Source organism: Dreissena polymorpha, chromosome 1 (assembly GCF_020536995.1).
Source record: "Dreissena polymorpha isolate Duluth1 chromosome 1, UMN_Dpol_1.0, whole genome shotgun sequence".
Taxonomy (NCBI): Eukaryota; Metazoa; Mollusca; class Bivalvia; order Myida; family Dreissenidae; genus Dreissena; species Dreissena polymorpha.
Window position 1 is genome coordinate 171330277 of NC_068355.1, and position 18941 is coordinate 171349217.

Here is an 18941-nt window from a genome sequence, read left to right on the forward strand (position 1 = left end):
TATTTAAGGCAAGCGAAAAAATGCCTTTATAATACAATCCAGACACCTCAAGACTAAAAATATTTAACATTTAGGAGACAATGCGAATTTAAGGTTAACCCTTTCCCTCATAAGAAGCCATGTAAAAATGGCTTTTGCAACCGGCATAAAACCAGAACAGCCTGCAAGTAACTCGCAGTCTGTTCAGGTTTTATCCTGTTTGCTGCTCATCAGTTAATTAGGTTGGGAAATGAAGCCTGTGAAACTTGAATTAAGTTAGAAAGGTATTTAACTAAATATAACTTTCTAAGGTACTACAAATTGCGAAAATACGTATCTAAGCGGTGAAGGGCTAAAATACGATTCTCCAGCATTTACTGGTTAAGGAAACTTATTTCAGACGCGCTCTGGGAAACGAGGTTTATGACATGTGAGTCAAGTGTCGTCCCAGCTGTGTGTCAAGTGTCTTCCCATCTGTGCGTCAAGTGTCGTCCTAGATGTGTGTCAATTGTCGTCCCAGACGTGCATCAAGTGCGGTCCCAAATGTGCGCCAAGTGTCGTCCCAGATGCGCGTCAAATGTCGTCCCAAATGTGCGCCAAGTGTCGTCCAAAATGTGCGCCAAGTGTTGTCCCAAATGTGCGCCAAGTGTCGTCCCAAATGTGCGCCAAGTGTCGTCCCAGATGTGCGTCAAGTGTCGTCCCAAATGTGCGCCAAGTGTCGTCCCAAATATGCGTCAAGTGTCGTCCCAAATGTGCGCCAAGTGTTGTCCCAAATGTGCGCCAAGTGTCGTCCCAGATGTGCGTCAATTGTCGTCCCAGCTGTACGTCAAGTGTCGTCCCAAATGTGTGTCAAGTGTCTTTTGTCAGATGCGCTCTGGAAAAATGAGGTTTATGACATGTGCGTCAAGTGTCGTCCCAATTGTGGGACAAATGTCGTCCCAAATGTGCGTCAAGTGTCGTCCCAGACGTGTGTCAAGTGTCGTCCCAGAAGTGCGTCAAGTGTCGTCCCAGGTGTGCGTCAAGTGTCGTCCAATATGTGCGTCAAGTGTCGTCCCAAATGTGCGTCAAGTGTCGTCCCATATGTGCGTCAAGTGTCGTCCCAAGATTACGAGGTTTAATACATGTGCGTCAAGTGTTGTCGCAGATTACGAGGTTTATGAAATATGCGTCAAGTGCCGTCCCAGATTACGAGGTTAATGACATGTGCGTTAAGGGTCGTCCCAAATTATGAGATTTATGAGATGCGCGTCAAGTGTCGTCCCATATAACGAGGTTTATGAAATATGCGTCAAGTGTCGTCCCATATTACGAGGTTGATGACCTGTGCGTCAAGTGTCGTCCCAGAATACGCGATTGATGACATGTGCGTCAAATGTCGTCCCAAATAATGAGGTTCATGACATGTGCGTCAAGTGTCGTCCCAGATTACAAGGTTAATGACATATGCGTCAAGTGTCGTCCCAAATTACGAGGTTGACGACATGTGCGTCAAGTGTCGTCCTAGATTACGAGGTTTATGACATGTGCGTCAAGTGTCGTCCCAGATAACGAGGTTGATGACATGTGCGTCAAGTGTCGTCCCAGATTGCGGGCTAACCAGCGGCGTTGCTTTCCGCTTAAACTTGATTTTCGCTAAAAACAAGGGACTGCGTTTAAACGAAAAAATAGTATAAATTCGGAAGTATCGTCCCTTATTAGCTGCATATGCTTATCTTCGACGACACATGCGTTAAACCCGTTTGCCCAGAGCGAACCTAATTTATTGACTCCTTTTGAGAACTGTTCACATGTTTAAAAGAAGCATATGATTCATCAACATAACAGAACTTGTGCTGGAATGGATTTGTGTTTTGTCAAAGGGACGACGTTCGTTCGCTTAAGTGTTAGTTTCTACTGGTGCAAGAGTCACTAACACGACACATAATAACTGAAGCCATTGGAATGTATTTAAAAAAACACTGGGATTTATTTCAGTTTCGAACAAACACCCTTTTCTATACCTTTTAAATCAACTTTGAAAGTTGATAAAAAATACAATACTAGTGTGTAACCTACCAATATTTCATCGTCAAAAGTACTTCTTACGAGGGCCCGTATACAGTACACGTCCTGAAATGTAAAATGTACTTCTTACGAGGGCCCGTATACAGTACACGTCTGAAATGTAAAATGTACCCGAGCAGCGCTCTAGGAAAAATGGGCTAACTGCATGCGGGTTAAGTGACGTCATAATTAGCCTGTGCAGTCCGCGCGTCAGGGACCACTTAATTATACCGCCTGAACTTAATTTTCGTTAAGACGAGACTTCCTTTAAACGAAAATTCGATTCAAGCGGAAAGCGTCGCCCATGATTAGCCTATGCCGACTGAACAGGCTAATCTGAAAAGACTCTTTACGCAAATGCATTTGGCCCGATTTACCCTTGTGTCTTGATAAAAATATCGTATCAGAATGTTGACTATCATATCGCGATTCAGTCCCTTCGTTTGGTAACGGTCTAGTAATGTTAAATCTGAATGAGTAACTCTAAATGTCATCGTTGAATGCCAGTTGTGAAGGACGTTAATTTGTACAAATACATTTGTCCACTTCTGTGAAAAATTGTATTTTATTTTTGAAAGTTGAAAGCATAGAGGTCTTATTCCTCACACATTTTCTATGAGGAATATAACTGCTTCTAATTTTTGTTCTAAAATTAAACCACACTCTTCTATTAGAGGAAAGTATGATTTAAGAGATGAGTATAGTTTCATCATAGTAATCTCCACGCAAATCACGTTTTGGGCAAAGCAAACTGTTCACATTTATAAAAGTGATGAAGTAGACCTTATTCTAAATGTATGCGGGAAATCTATAATTTATGAAAAAACACCCTAAATTGCTTCAATAGATATAAATATACTAGCAGGAATATCGAACCTAAGCAAAGTACTCACTGGTGACTGACTGTCTAAAACCACCGCCTTCTCTGCGTCCTTCAGAGATAGCTTGTAGGAACCTGTAATAAACGTCTAGCGAGGTTTCAGACCTGACACGTCCAGTGAGAGTTGAAACATGGCGCGTGCAGGGATCAATCAAACATGGCACGTGAATTGAGCGTTCAAACGTGGCACATGAAATGAGCGTTCAAACATGGCACATGAAATGAGCGTTCAAACGTGGCACATGAAATGAGCGTTCAAACATGGCACGTACGGTGAGCGTTCAAACAAAAATCGAAGTAAGCCCAAAGATACGAATTCGCTTTATCTATTTAATTTATCAAAACCATATCAGAATAAAATATCATTTATGTTTATTTGCATTATACATGCATATTTATTACAATATTTAAATTATAAAAACATTAACGCGCTTTAAGTTAATGGTGCATCTTAATTTTGTTTACGTGTATATAGGAGCATGTTTTTGTTTACGTGTATATAGGAGCATGTTTTTGTTTACGTGTATATAGGAGCATGTTTTCGTTTAAGAAATTAAAATCGGTACAAATGCTGAATATTAAAAAAATGTAAACAAATATAATATAAAGACATTATAGTTTACTATATACAATTTCTAATATATGTCAAAATATGTTTTGTTACGTTGCCAGACCTAGTTTCGCGTGCGCAAATGCCCGGCGTGTGTAGATGGGTGTCATGAGGCAGGAGTTGGTGAGGCAGCCAGCCAGGCATCCGTTCTGAAACGTAACGGATACGAAGTAGGTCTTCATTAAGCGTTGCATGCCGGCCAATATACAACGAGTTATAGTTCAGATGCTTAAAATTGAGCCCCGCTTTGACAAAACTGGGCGTAATGCATAAGCGTAAAGTCCACCCAGGCCATTAATTGACGATATTTCCCGCTTTTATCGAATTCTTTGTCCCAGGTTCCTCAGAACGACAAAATGCTAATCTGTGGAGCTGGGCTAGCCGTTTATGACACAATTTCACCCAATAACACCCAATTTCGTATGATGCGGCTAAAATACAGATAGTATGGAAATTATTTACATTAAAATTAGATCTTACCATATTTTGACAATTAAAACAGGATACATGTTTTACTATGTTTAAAGGTCGGGGCTTCTTTCTGTGTAGTTTATTCGGTAGTATAATTACGATATCTTAGCTAAAAAATTTAGTAAACGTCACAAGTTGTAAAATAAACTCAGGCTATTCTATAAATGCATTTTAAATTATCTTTTTTTGTCATCTCTGTTATTGACATATTTTAGTTTTGTTAAATATTTATTCAACGACGAGTATTTCTTAGATACCCACTGCAATAAGTACTATATTTGGCTAAAGGTAACTCATGTTTGCAAAATATATGTTGGGCTAAAATGTTTTACTGTTGCCAGGTACATAGTCTTTTTGTCTTACGATAAACTTTCATGATTATTTTAACTCTTTCAAACGCGTACACTACCTTTGATATAGAAACGACTTCTATGGTTTTGCTGTATTCTTTCACCGCGTTACCATGGTTACCTAGATGCTGATAAGCCACACCGAGATGGTAGTGTAACTCGTAGAGCTGAATGAAATAAATGCCAACATTAAACGGCGACCTCAACTGCTTTGGTTATATTTAGACACACACAATCCAAATCCACAGGTATAAAGTTTGTAGAAGACGTTCAATGGTTAAATAAAAAAAGAAAAAAAATAACTAAATTGCATTCGAAGTATATAGAAAAGTTACACTTTTTTTCGAAACCGTATGATATATATATATGCAATCGATGCATGAACTATATGTTATCGAACATAAATGTTAATAGATTATGACTAAGTTATAAAGCTCAGTATAGTACCGGAAGTGCTTACCAGCATGGAGTAGCTGGAGGGCGGTTCGTAGTCCTCCGGGAAATGGGCAAGGTCTATCAGCCAGAGCAGTTCATTGTACAGATCCACCACCTGCAAACGGAGTACCGGAAGTACAGCGCGATGAAGCGAAGCAAATATACAGGACCGTGCAGGACATTCATACCACTTGTGGTATCGGGACATATAGCATATGAGCCGCGTTCTGAGAAAAACTGGGCATACTGCATGTGCGTAAAGTGTCGCCCCAGATTAGCCTGTGCAGTCCGCACAGGCTAATAATGGACGACACTTTCCGCCTAAATTGGATTTTTGCTAAGAAATACTTCATTTAAACGAAAAATGTCATAAAAGCGGAAAGTGTCGTTCCTGATTAGCCTGTGCGGACTGCACAGGCTAATCTGGGACGACACTTTACACACATGCATTATGCCCAGTTTTCTCAGAGCACGATTCATATAATAACGTCGCATGCATATGTCTACGTCCATTGCTGTCTTTGTTTGGACAAATTAATAAAGAATAACTATATAATAAATATAATAACGCTGCTCGTAAATTAAAAACAGTCTAATGATCATGTCCGGATATAGATAATTGTTGTATTTGGAGCAGGTCTTTCACGTGCCAGTCTGTTTGTTTACCTTTGAATTTGGTGCAAAATATTGAGAATAATGTAAAAAAAATATCTGAGTTTTTCATATTGACTTTATTTTGCATATTGATTTCTTCGTTATTATTTACTGTTGATTTAGTTATCATCCAGGTTGTTATAATAATTGTATGAGATGGAATTATTTATTCACCTGTATTCGCAAATCATTGTGCCAAAAAAGGCCGTATCGGATTTAAATGTCAACATTCGCCTAAGTCAATAGCCATTAATGTGACAGTCCGGTTTGTCATCCGCCTCTAAGAGCCAATGTGTATTAATCGTGCTGCAATGTAAGGTTTGTTGCCCGACTGGTGACTGGAGATTTATAGCACAAAACGTAATGAAGCGTTACACTTACTGCGGACTAAGTTCAGAGGGTTAATGTTTATAACAATGCAAACAAGTTTTTGTAATAGATACGCTTGACTTTTTTAGGTAGTCGTATGAAATAGAATAGTGGTATGAGCATCACGATAGGAAAACGGGGCTGAATGCATGTTTGTTAAGTGTCTTTCCGAATTAGCCAGTGCAGTCCGCACAGGCTAATCAGGCACGAGACTTTTCAATTTTAAAGAATTTTTCTATTAATGGAAGTCTCTCAAACATAAATTCTAGACTTGTGAAAAGTGTCGTCCCCGATAAGCCGGTGTGGACTGCACAAGCTAATCTGTGACGACATGCTACGCACATGCATTAAGCCCCGTTTTACCACACCGCGATTGATATAATCGATGCAAAAGTGCAAATATACGTCTACAATATGACCATTTCAGACAATACTAACTAAAAACTGACCATTCTGGTGGAAGTCGGCCAATATAAACCTCGTCGGTTAATCTAGATCTAACCTGAAAGTTTTAGTCATTTTTGCTTCAACTTTTCATTTTAATATGACTTACAAAGGTGTGCGACATTTATCGTTAATGTTGCGACAAATATCGGCAGTAGGATTTGCGACATTTATCGTTCCTTGCGACATTTATCGTCAACGTTGCGACAAATCTCGTAGCCTGCGACATATAACGGCGATGCGACATTTAACGGCGCTACAGAGATAATAAAAAGTTATATTAATCATTTCTGTGAAGATATGCAAGGTTATCAAAACATTAACTGCACAATATTTTTATAGCAGTTAAAGAAGTGCAATTTAGCTTTTAAACGTGTAATTTATGTTCTTACCGTTCTGAATTACAAGAAAGCTCTGATGATAAATGTCAGCAGTGGTAATAAATAGTGTTATCTTAAGAACTTGAAGTATACCTTAAGCCTCTGAGAGTTGGCTATAATGTGATTATGAAAACCGCTTTCAGTTTCAAGTGCTGAAAGCGAAATTGATAAACTTACTTGAGTTTGAAGTTGAAAGTTTCGAGTACACGGTTAAGATTTATGACGTAATATTCGTGATAAAGTTCGATGAATTAAATTGAAGTCATGCAAGTACCACGTTAAGTCTAGTAAGTCTAGTACTCAATTCGGTCTTCTTTTTTATAAATCATTCTTTTATTCTTTAACCTTTAAATTAAGTATTTATTCAATTTTGTATTGATGGTTCTTTTGTTGTTGTTTTTTCCCTTTAATTAATTGTCTTGCTATGTCCCTAAGCGGTTTTATTCGAGCCTCGTTCTTTTAAGAATGGGCTTCATGATACTGCGTTAAGTGTCATCCCAGATAAGCCTGTGCAGTCCTTATAGGATCAGGGACTACACTTTCCGCTTTTATGGAAATATTCGTTTAATGGAAGTCTGTCCTTAACAAAAATCCAGTTTAGGTGGAAAGTGTTGTACCTGATTAGGATGTTCGGACTCCACGAGCTTTTCTTGGGCGACACTTTACACGCATGCATTAACCTTTTACCACTCAGAAACGCCCTTTCGCACAGTTGTTGTCCCTTAGAAAGAAACATTTAATTAAATACTTTCACTACTTAATTCATGTGTCAAAGGCTTCATTGTCAACCCTTAGATACTGATGAGCAGCAAACAGCATATCACCTTAACTGACTGCGAGTAATTCGCAGGCTGTTCGGGATGTATGCTATTTAAACATAGCCATTTTCAATTTGCTTCTGAGTGGGAAAGGATTAAGCGCAGTTTGCCAGATCTAGACTTATTATTACATGACGCAACACTCTCGTACGTTAACATACACAATAAACAATAATCCCATTTTAAATGCACATGTGTATTATGGCGTTACTGGTGGATTTAATCCTAGCAATACCAACCTCAGATTAGCATATTAACGCACTTAATATTCGAGCATTAAATGTAAGATTTTCAACTGGATGTTGAAACAATCCAATACGCTATACAATGGCAATTGGTTTGAGGATATTAAAACACACCAATAATCGCTCGTCATTATAAAGTTTATATTGGTGCTTGCGTTTAATTATATGGTTTTGTGAATCATTTTTCTTAAGAATGTTCGTGTCTTTATGCATTTTAACGCTTAACCTTCAATGAACGTTGATTTACTATAAAGACATATATGTGGAATATTTAAACGGTTTAAATATTCCACATACATGTCTTTATAGTAATTGTCATTTCAAAAGCTGATTTTAATAATCTAAATCAGCACGAAATCAATAGATGTTAAAATCAATACATATTAACATTCACTTTTACCTATTGTTATAAACACTACAGATTGTTAATAACAACTGTCGATAGGCTCAATAAAAACATAATTTAAAGTTTAATAGCATCTTACAAAATATCGAACTTCAATTGAAGTCAGTAATTGCTTTTTGTGATTGCGCGGGTCAACTTTCTTCTTACATGTGGGCATTTGAGTTGAAGAACGTTTCTAAAACAAGTCTAACAGCATTCCCTGCTGCAGGTAACGACACCTGGCCGAAGTCCTGGGCTGTTCGGAAGTCAGCAAGAGATCGAAACCCGCACCAAGAATCTAACTGTTACGTACACTTGAGTCGCGCTATATGAAAACGTGGTTTAATGCATGTGCGTAAAGTGTCGCTCCAGACTTATCTGTAATATCCACACAGGCTAGTCTGGGACGACACTTTCGGCTCTGACTAAGTCCCGTCTAGTCTGGGGCGACACTTTCGGTACTTGACTAAGCCCCCTCTAGTCTGGGATGACACTTTCGGTACTTGACTAAGCCCCGTCTAGTCTGGGACGACACTTTAGGAACTTGACTAAGCCCCGTCTAGTCTGGGACGACACTTTCGGTACTTGACTAAGCCCCGTCTAGTCTGGGACGACATTTTAGGTACTTGACTAAGCCCCGTCTAGTCTTGGACGACACTTTAGGTACTTGACTGAGCCCCGTTTTTCGAGAGCGCGACTTACTTGTATTAAACGCGTATGCAAATATTTTATATTTAACATATTGTGCATATATCAACATATGCACTAGGACTTCTGAAAATTGTTCACTCTACGGAGTGCAATAGTACTTTCAAATGGTATTAGCTAAATAAAGCTTTGACGTGTGATTTGCTAAGTTAACCTTTCAAATGGTGTTTGCTAAGTAAACCTTTAAAGTGTAATTTGCTAAATAAACCTTTCAAATGTTCTTTGCTAAGTAGACCCTTCAAGTGTTATTTGCTAAGGCAACCGTTCAAATGTTATTTGCTAAGTAAACCTTTCAAATGTTATTTGCTAAGTAAACCTCTTAAATGTTATGTGTAAGTCTCACATGCATATATTAAAACATTTAGCTTAATAATTAATGTGTCCAGAGTAGATATGAGCCGCGTTTTGGCAAAACTTGGGTTAATGCATGTGCGAAACGTGTCACCCCAGCCTGTGCAGTCCGCATGGGCTTAATGCATTGGAGACCTCCATTCACAAACAATTCCATAACAGTGGTAAGGGTCGTCCCTGAATACCCTTGGCGGACTGCACAGACTAATCTGGGAGACACTTAACTTAAGTTTTCACAGATTGTCTCATAGAGATCGAAGCTGTCATGGTAAGCTACAAATCTTAATCAAACATTTAATAACTGATATAGATCTGGCCAACTTAAAAAAATTCACTGACCTTCCGCCAACGTTTGTAGCGCTCATTGAGCATGGCCTGTCTGAGAACAGAGTTGGCGCGCACGTGCAAATCGTGCAGAGTGGCGAAATTCCACTCGCGCCTATTATCATTACCGCTATCCGTGCAAACACTGCTTCCTGTCTTGTACTTCATTTTCACACGCTATCGCTTGTAACTGTATTGCACAAATACTTTTGGTCGCGTGAAATATATTCATACATGTTATTCACATTTTCATAAATGTTATTCACATTGTGTCGACAAATAGGGAAGATGCGTCAACAGCTTCAAGATGACGTTAGTTTCAACCTCCGTATAATTAAAAGAGTTTAACTCCACGAAGTATGTGTGCTGGGTGGGTAACACCAGTGAAATACAAACATGGCCCGAAACCTTAATGTATACTCGCTGAGCTAACGTTTACCCAACGCAGTAAATGTCAATATATGAAACAATATAAAATAAATGATCGCTTATCAAAATCACTTGAGAAACATTTGATATCCATAAAAGCAAATTACTAAAGTTTACTTTAGCGTTTTATCACTTTGAAAGTTTGCTGAAAGGATTTTGATTAAATGAGTTCGATATGGCAAGCCCTGTGGATTATAGACGTTAAATACTCATTTAACCCATTACTTATGGCCAATGAAGTCGTAATGCCACATACATTACAGGCGGCTTAACGGGATTACCGGCTTACAAGGCACCTGATTTTATTGTGTCCCTGATTTATGCAACAACTTTGACAAAATAAGCGTGTGAAATACAGGCAGGTGCCGTACCGCGTCGTGTGAACTACAGGCAGGTGCCGTACCGCGTCGTGTGAACTACAGGCAGGTGCCGTACCGCGTCGTGTGAACTACAGGCAGGTGCCGTACCGCGTCGTGTGAACTACAGGCAGGTGCCGTACCGCGTCGTGTGAACTACAGGCAGGTGCCGTACCGCGTCGTGTGAACTACAGGCAGGTGCCGTACCGCGTCGTGTGAACTACAGGCAGGTGCCGTACCGCGTCGTGTGAACTACAGGCAGGTGCCGTACTGCGTCGTGTGAACTATAGGCAGGTGCCGTACCGCGTCGTGTGAATTACAGGCAGGTGCCGTACCGCGTCGTGTGAACTACAGGCAGGTGCCGTACCGCGTCGTGTGAATTACAGGCAGGTGCCGTACCGCGTCGTGTGAACTACAGGCAGGTGCCGTACCGCGTCGTGTGAATTGAAATTCAAATGATAATCATTAGGGATGCAGCAGGTTAACTGGTTAACATATTGAAACGATCAATTAATCGGCTAATGTTTTAAGTAAAGGTTAATTCTTATTCTTAAAAAAATTCCAATGGCCTAAATCGTACACAGTGCGTCTGTAGCCGCGACCGACTCTTAATTCATGCTGCCGCCATCTTAAACCAACTTTCCACGCCAATGACGGGAATCAATAACGTGTCAATAAACACAGTAATACATCAACGCACCTGTGTGCTGTTAAAAAGTTTTGATAATCGGTTACATTGTTATGTTTTACTCGCATACATTTAAAGGGGCCTTTTCAGAGATTTTGGCATGTATTGAAGTTTGTCATTAAATGCTTTATATTTATAAATGTAAACATTTGATCTTACACGCTCAAGTAAAAAATCAAGAATACAATTAAAGAAAGAAAAAAGTAACCCTCAACTGAGCTCGAACCACTGACCCCTGGAGTTAAAGTATATCGCTAATACCACTCGGCCATAATATAAGTGATGTATTTTATACTTTAACAACAGAACTCTCCAAATTATTCGATCGCTTCGCGTTGCAACGCTTTATAATTTTCAAGTTTTTAAATCGTCAAACGATTAATATAATGTATATTTTAGAGCATAGTAAATATTCAGTATTACTGTTTCCTCACAAATATCATAACTGAAAGGAAAATTTGCGAATCTGAAAAAAAAAAAAAAATTCAGTTTAGTAGAACGTGAAAAGGCCCCTTTAACTTGGGATCATGGGGTGGGGGTTACTAGCGTAGACACAATCGAATCGTTTGACTGAATCAGGCTTATGTGCGACACATGATGTCTTCGGGTTTTAATGCAACATACAATAAAATATTTATATGAATTGCTATGTAATTTTGCATTTTTAGACAGAAGTGAATTACCAGAAAAGAAAACATATGACATGAATGGTTATTTGCAATTAAAATTTTACATAAATACTGTCTTGATATCATAAGTTGACAGAATAAGCATGTCTTCGTCAAAAATGTGTTCGATATATGAACTTCTTTAAAAATAAATGCCAGGTTTTTAAAGTTGATTGGTGTTCAACATTTGTAAATAAATACCCTTTACTTGATAAGAAATAGATTTTTGACAGAAGTGAATATTTTTGGAAAAAGAAAAAAATGTACGGGTGTCTTCAAAAGTGCAACCAGTGACGAGGTATTGTTTTAAAGTGCATTAAAATATCTGAGATTGTAACACTATGTTGTTTAAATGTCTTAATTAAAAACATTTCATCATATACTTAAGCTAAAACTATTCTTTACCAGTCTAATTTTGTACTCTATTTCAAAATTAAATGTCAAATATCTAAACAAATAGCATAATAATTGAAAAACCATTTACGAGACAGCCATACAATTTAAGAACAAATACACGTACTAGTATTACTACTAGGAATAATTATGTTTAGGACTTAAAGGAGGGTTATATTTAACTAGTACTACTACAACTAATAAAAGCTTTATTTACAGAAGGTTACACATAAAGACAATGACACATTATACATATTATGCAAATGAATCAATACTTTTTTACAATGTGGCCTTCTTAAACTAACATACACAAATAGGTCTATAAGTATAAATATTCAAACAATATTTTCTTACACCCATACATAACACACATAGATAGACACACATGAAATATTATTGATTATAATAATAATAATAATAATAATAATAATAATAATAATAATAATAATAATAATAATAATAATAATAATAATAATAATAATAATTAAAAGCTTTATTAACAGAAGTTTACACAAAAAGACAATGACGCATTATACATATTCTGCAGATGAATCAATACTTTTTTACGATGTGGCCTTCTTAAACTAACATACACAAATAGGTCTAAAACAAGTAAAACATTTAAACAATAATTTCTTACACCAATACATAACACACATTTTGCCTTTTGCAGACACACATGAGATATCATTCATTAGGAAAAACAACAACAACAAAAACCACAACATATGACATATTATTGATTAGAAAATAAATGTGCTTTATATTGCCTTTTAAAAGCAGAGATGCCATTCTTATTCCAATCGGTATACTGTTCCAAATATCCATGCTATGGTATGAAAAAGCTCGTTTCTTATAACCTGTATTTGCTTTGGTATTAACAATATCGCTATGGGTGGCAGATCTTAAGTTATATTTTTGATTTTGAGAAAAAGTTATAATATTATTTAAATATTCTGGAGTCTGATTGTTGACACATTTATATATCAAGATTGCCGTGTGGTATTTACATCTATTATTAAACGAGAGCCAATTAAGCTGTAACAACAATTCTTTGGATGGTGTTCTATTTGGCTTTTGTAGAATGACTTTCGCTGCGCGTTTTTGTAAAATATTCACTTTTTTTTAAATTGGTTTTATTAGCGTTGCCCCAGATCGTACAACAGTAATCGAAACATGTTAGAATATATGAATTATGAAATAATTTCTTCATATCAAAAGTGAGATAATTTGATATCTTTTTTAGTAGAGTTATTTTACTGCTTATTTTAGAGCATGTTTTATCAATGTGTACTTTCCATTGCAGATGTTTGTCAATATAAATTCCTAAATTTGTATGGCTAGTGACATTTTCAATAGCATTATTATCTATTTTTAGATCAAGGTTAATATTCTTAATTTTTTGTTTTGATCCAATAAGCATGCATTTTGATTTACAAGGGTTTATCTTCATGTTATTGAGGGTGCACCATTTTTGTATGAAATAAATATCATTTTGTAAGTTAGTTTGAATTTCTGAAGGATTGGCCCCTGTAGCATGCAGTGTCGAGTCATCAGCATACAAGTCTATGTCTGATTTTAATTAGTAATAACCCAATATCATTTATATTAATTAGAAACAAGAGAGGGCCCAAAATAGAACCTTGAGGGACACCACTCTTAATAGTAAGAGGGGTAGAAAAACTAGTTCCTAGTTTAACGCATTGTTGTCTTTGACTAAGATAAGAATGAAAAAGGGGCAAGGTACCATCCGAAAAGTGATGAAGTTTTAGTTAGTATAACATAATTTCATGATCTACTAAATCAAAAGATTTTTTCATGTCAATAAAAACAGAACCAATACAATTACCGTTATCTACATCTTTCAGCCACTCATCAATAAGTCGAATCAGTGCTGTTTGGCAAGAATGATTTTCTCTAAAGCCTGACTGATGTTTATTCAACACATTTGTTATTCGAAAGAATTTTTCAATTCATTTGAAAGATGTCTTTCGAATATTTTGGATATAGTTGGCAAAATTGAAATCGGACGATAGTTATTACAGTCCTCTCTGTCTGAGTCTTTATATATTGGTAGAACATACGCTTGTTTTAGCAAATCGGGGAAAATTCCTGTACGAATACAATTATTAATTATCGAGGTAATTGGTAAAACAATATGCTCTCCACAGTATTTTATAATGTTTGCACTGATCCCGTCGAGTCCCGTAGCCTTGCACACATTTAAATTGCCAATTATTATACTTACTTCGAGAGGGGTAATGTAATTCATAGAAAATTCATGCTGTTTTAAAGATTTGTCGAGATATAAATTCAAATAAGCAAAGTTTTCTTCGTGAAATTTAAGCTTATCAACAATATTTGATATGTTTGTGACATGCTCATTTAAGGCAATTAGGATCCTACTTTTGTCCTCAACATACACACCGTTCACTAAAATTTTATTTGGCAAATTTACTCCGCAGTTTTGATCATTGTCATTATTATATATCATTTTCAAATTTTTCTAAATATTTGTCGTTCTTGTACCATTTTTAACAGCATTGTTGTAATATTCTTTCTTGCTTTTGCGAATTAATGTCGTTGTTTTATTTCGTAACAGTTTATAATTGTCCCAGTCTTTAATTTTGTGGAAGTGATCTCTATCGCACATACTTTTAATAACTTCTTTGTTTATCCATTTTGGCATATGTGTGCTTTTTATTCTCTTTTGCTTGTAAGAGGCGTGTTTATCTAAAACGTTATTTAAGATTCTATATAAAGATTGAAGGGACATTTTTGGATCGTGAACAGTTTCAATTAAGTTTAGTTGCGAAATTGATAGATCAAATTGGAAATCAGATATTGAAAACTTTTCAAAGCATCTATATCTAATATTCGAGTGAGTGCCTTGTTTCGAGATTTTATAGTTAATTTTCATTGTCATGCATACCGGATAGTGGTCGCTTATAGATATTTGTGGGACATAAGTGGTACTTACTCTGTAAGTTCGATTAGTATATATATGATCAATTATTGAAGACGATTTATCTGTGACTCTGGTTGGTGTGTTAATAAGTTGCAAGAGGCCATGCTTTAATACCGTTTTTGACCACATTTGCATTCATAGGACTTGCTGTCAGCAAAGTATTTAAAATTGAAATCACCTAATATGTGATACTCAACGTTTAAACCCTCAAACTTATCAAGTGACGCATCAAATTTTTCTATCCATTTTTGCGTCTCATTAGGTGGACGATAGATCTAATTTAACAGAAAGGATTTTGTGTTTTTTTTAAGCAAATGTCAATACAATCTGATTCAATCCCATCAGGCTCTAAGTCTGGCGTATGTTTAAATAGTACATGGTTACCTATATAAAGCAAGATTCCGCCACCCTTTTTCTGACTTCTGTCTTTACGAATGTATGTAAAATTCGGAATATTTAAATTTACATCAGACAAATTTTCGTTTAAAAATGTTTCGCAAAAACCAATTACATCCACATTACATTTTTCGGACAACAAAACGAACTTAATTTCATCAAGTTTTGGCAAAAAGTGTTGAATATTTAAACTTACGATATGAAGTCCCTTTTTTGAAAATTCTAAGGTAGACACTGCTGAATTATCTTTATCCTCGCAGAAATTTAATCTTTCAGTTGCAATAGGGATTGAGATTGAAACATCATTATTATTGCATGACATATTATGACAGCGTTCTGAGTAATCAGAAACTTTAATACTGGCATCAAAGACACGGTCTATATCACCATATTTTAGCACTATTTCGGATTCATTACATATACAAATCTTAAAATTACAATTTTCACAAACCTTGTTTAGTTCTTTAAATTTGCTGTGTATCAGTACATGTTTGTGTCTGTCTACGCGTTCCTACTGAGCCGAACTCAATCGTCTGCATTTACTAGTGTAGTGATTATTGTAATGACAGTACTCACAATGTCTTTGTTGTTGTCCATAATAACTACTGTTTTGATATCAAGATAGATTATGCTTCTTGCCATCCCTTCCGTCACGTGAACCGCCATTTCTTGTGCCTCGTTCAGATGCGTAACTTCGGAAACCGCTACTTCCTGTTTGCGTCTGATAGCCATCTTGCCCGTTACGCGAGTCGCTATTTTTCAAGCCATGACCTGGTGCATGATCTCCGTAGCCGAAACTGCCGGTTTGTGTGTGAAAACTGCCTCTTCCGTCACATGAAAAGCGATTCATCGAGCCACGTCCTGGTGCATAATTTTTGTAGCCATAACTTCCGGTTTGCAACTGATAGTTACGTGAATCGCCGTTTGTCGAACTGCCTCGATCAGGAGCATAATAAGCGTATCCATTACTTCCGGATTGAGTATAGTGAGGGGTTACGCTACGATTCGCTTGTTGATCTTGTTGCCCGTTCGTCTTCTGTTTAATGATGTGCACGGCTTTGTTTATGTTAGCCACTAGCGTACTACAGCCTTTAGCTTGCAGATGTATCCCATCGCTGCCATCCAAATGTTTAGCCATGTTACCATTTCCATAAATAAAAGATGTATACAGTTCAATATATTTAGCATCTGTTTCTTCGCATATTTGTTTAATTATATCATTCAGTGGAACTACATCTGCATCTCGTCTTGGGGCAACTGTGCACAAGTATACAGTGCATTCATGTTCATTTATTTTATGTAGCAGTTGCTTTATTTCATGGTATGCTTTTTTGCGTCGCCTCTTTCCGCCATGTCATTACCACCAACATATATTATCACATTTTCGTATTTTGTCATGTCCCATGAATCCAGTGTCAAACGAATGTCTTTAATTTTCCGCCCTTGTAGAATTTTTATGTGTGTATTTTCATTTAATCCACGCCTGTTAATACCACTTATAATTACCTATTATTAGAGTTTTCAGAGTTTTCTTTGATCTATCTGCCGTGTTCACAATATCAGTATTCACTTCAAGTTGTTGCTCAGTTGAAGACTGTTCTCTCTCTTTTGTATCATGTCCGCTTCCGTTATTTTTACTTTTGTGATTGAGGTGTTTCCGTTGTAGCTCTTTCACTGCGTCCGTTTTGTGCCAACTGTTCTGCCATATTCGCTGTCGATGGGATCATCTTCTTTATATTGTCATGCACTGATTGTAATTTCCTGTGAAGTGCGTCGTTGGCTTGTTTCATGTCTTTACTGAGTTTATCCGTACTCTGACTTACTGTTTGTACTTTATCTGTTGATTGCTGGTTAGCTAACGAGATTGTATTTTTAACACTTGCGATTTCATCTCTTAATTGCGAAAGTTGATTAAAATAAATAAAATAAAACTGAAAATAAAACTGTTATCACAATGAGATGATTTGTTTCGTCATTTTTACGATTTGATTGTATCTATAAACATTTACGAGCCACCAGTTACGAGTCACGAAACATAGCAAAAAGGTCTTTTAACCATATCTGAGTAATATATGACGTCAAAAATAAGATAGGCCATTTTCTTGAACATGGTTTCCAAAATAGAAAAAATAACGAAGGGTAAGTGTTTTTATTATGATTTTATTGTGATTTTCATATTTATATCTAGATTATATTTGATATATTTTGTATTTTACCACATTATTTGAAAACAATTAATGAAAAAACATGAAATATTAATAATGTTTATAAAATAAATGCTTATTATACCTTGTGTCCCGTAAATGGTCATTTTGTCCCGTAACTGGTAAAGTTTTGATGCGACAATTATACTGTATATTGAACGTTTACAACAGATTTTTTTTTTATGTTTACATTTACATGCAATGGATATCTTATGATAATACAATACAAATTTTCCATGATCATGTTACAGATTGACGTATTTATAGCAATAATAAGAAAAAATGTTTACTACATGTATCCTTTTATTGTAGAATGGCAAAGTCGAAGGCCCAAAGAATGAAAGAGTATCGTGTAAGAAAAAAAAGCTGAACTTGGTGATGCATGGCTCAAGCGGGAAAATCGGAGAGTAAAGGGGTGTTTTGTTTCAATATCAGATCTAAGTGAAGAGAAACAAACACATAAACGACAATTAAACAAGAAGCACTGTGAAACATATCGAAAAAAACGAAAGACAGTGGCATGTGATGTAACCAAAGAGTCTGAAGAAAATAATTAAAAAAATTGATGCACTTGAAGATGAAAACGATCGAAAACGCGTCAAGTCAATCGATCTCGACTTTGATCTGGTTATTTGATGTTTTGGTAACCAACTTACAATACTGATTGATCGTCAAAAGAATTCATAGACATATGAAATTATCAAGATCATATTGTTTTCATGATCAAAAGCGCCGTATTAGCTCTACCCGAATCGGATATTATTAAGCAAAGTAATTTACGTCATGCTACAACAATCGCGTTAGGCAATTTTTAATTAAGAAAGAAACTTATTAAACTAATTTAATAACCATACAACACTCTTAAAATTATTACAATAATAAAATTTAGCATTTATTCATTCATTATAATCTTTCGCACAACAGAACGTTAAAAAAATAGCAGTAAAACTTTTAGACAACATTATTAAATAAATAGAACGTAAACTTAATATATTTAAATCATATTTTCTTCAAAATTTATTTTATTTTAAAGTTCATATTATTTTTATATTTTCATTCTTCAAGAGATTGGCTGAAAAGAAAAGTGCGATAATGTTAGAGGTCTCTGACTTCCCTTTCTAATCTTCCTTAAAAAAGAACACGTCTAAATTATGTGTTGAACAACATTATCAAAACTGATTTGTTACTTACATCACTAATCCATTTTGTAATATAAATATTTACTCAAATGAAAAACAACGAACCATGGAAATTAAATTGGTAAAAAACATTTGCCTCTTGTTTATACGTATAATTTTGAATAATTGTGATGATGATTAATACATTTTCATACGAATTCATGTTTTACACATTAGCCATACAAGTACATACAGGGTCAAAGTTTAAACACATA

The 18941-nt window shown here is 36.0% G+C and overlaps 2 protein-coding genes across 16 annotated transcripts in view; one reads left to right on the forward strand and one right to left on the reverse strand.

Moving 5' to 3' along the window:
- LOC127861061 (uncharacterized) overlaps positions 1 to 18941 on the forward strand; it is a 213379-nt gene that overhangs the window by 143572 nt on the left and 50866 nt on the right. The gene's annotated exons all lie outside the window — the stretch shown is intronic.
- LOC127860886 (uncharacterized) overlaps positions 1 to 18941 on the reverse strand; it is a 201516-nt gene that overhangs the window by 20297 nt on the left and 162278 nt on the right. The window contains exons 2-6 of one of the 15 annotated variants that reach the window (XM_052399214.1): positions 4794 to 4883; positions 4393 to 4500; positions 3577 to 3661; positions 2916 to 2977; positions 2035 to 2088 (exon numbers count right to left, since the gene is read on the reverse strand). The exons of 11 other annotated variants lie outside the window; for them this stretch is intronic. In XM_052399214.1, coding sequence (XP_052255174.1) covers positions 2035 to 2088; positions 2916 to 2977; positions 3577 to 3661; positions 4393 to 4500; positions 4794 to 4883 — 399 coding nt within the window. The remainder of the gene's footprint in view (positions 1 to 2034; positions 2089 to 2915; positions 2978 to 3576; positions 3662 to 4392; positions 4501 to 4793; positions 4884 to 18941) is intronic. 3 more of the 15 variants (XM_052399207.1, XM_052399240.1, XM_052399223.1) reach the window with 3 other exon arrangements.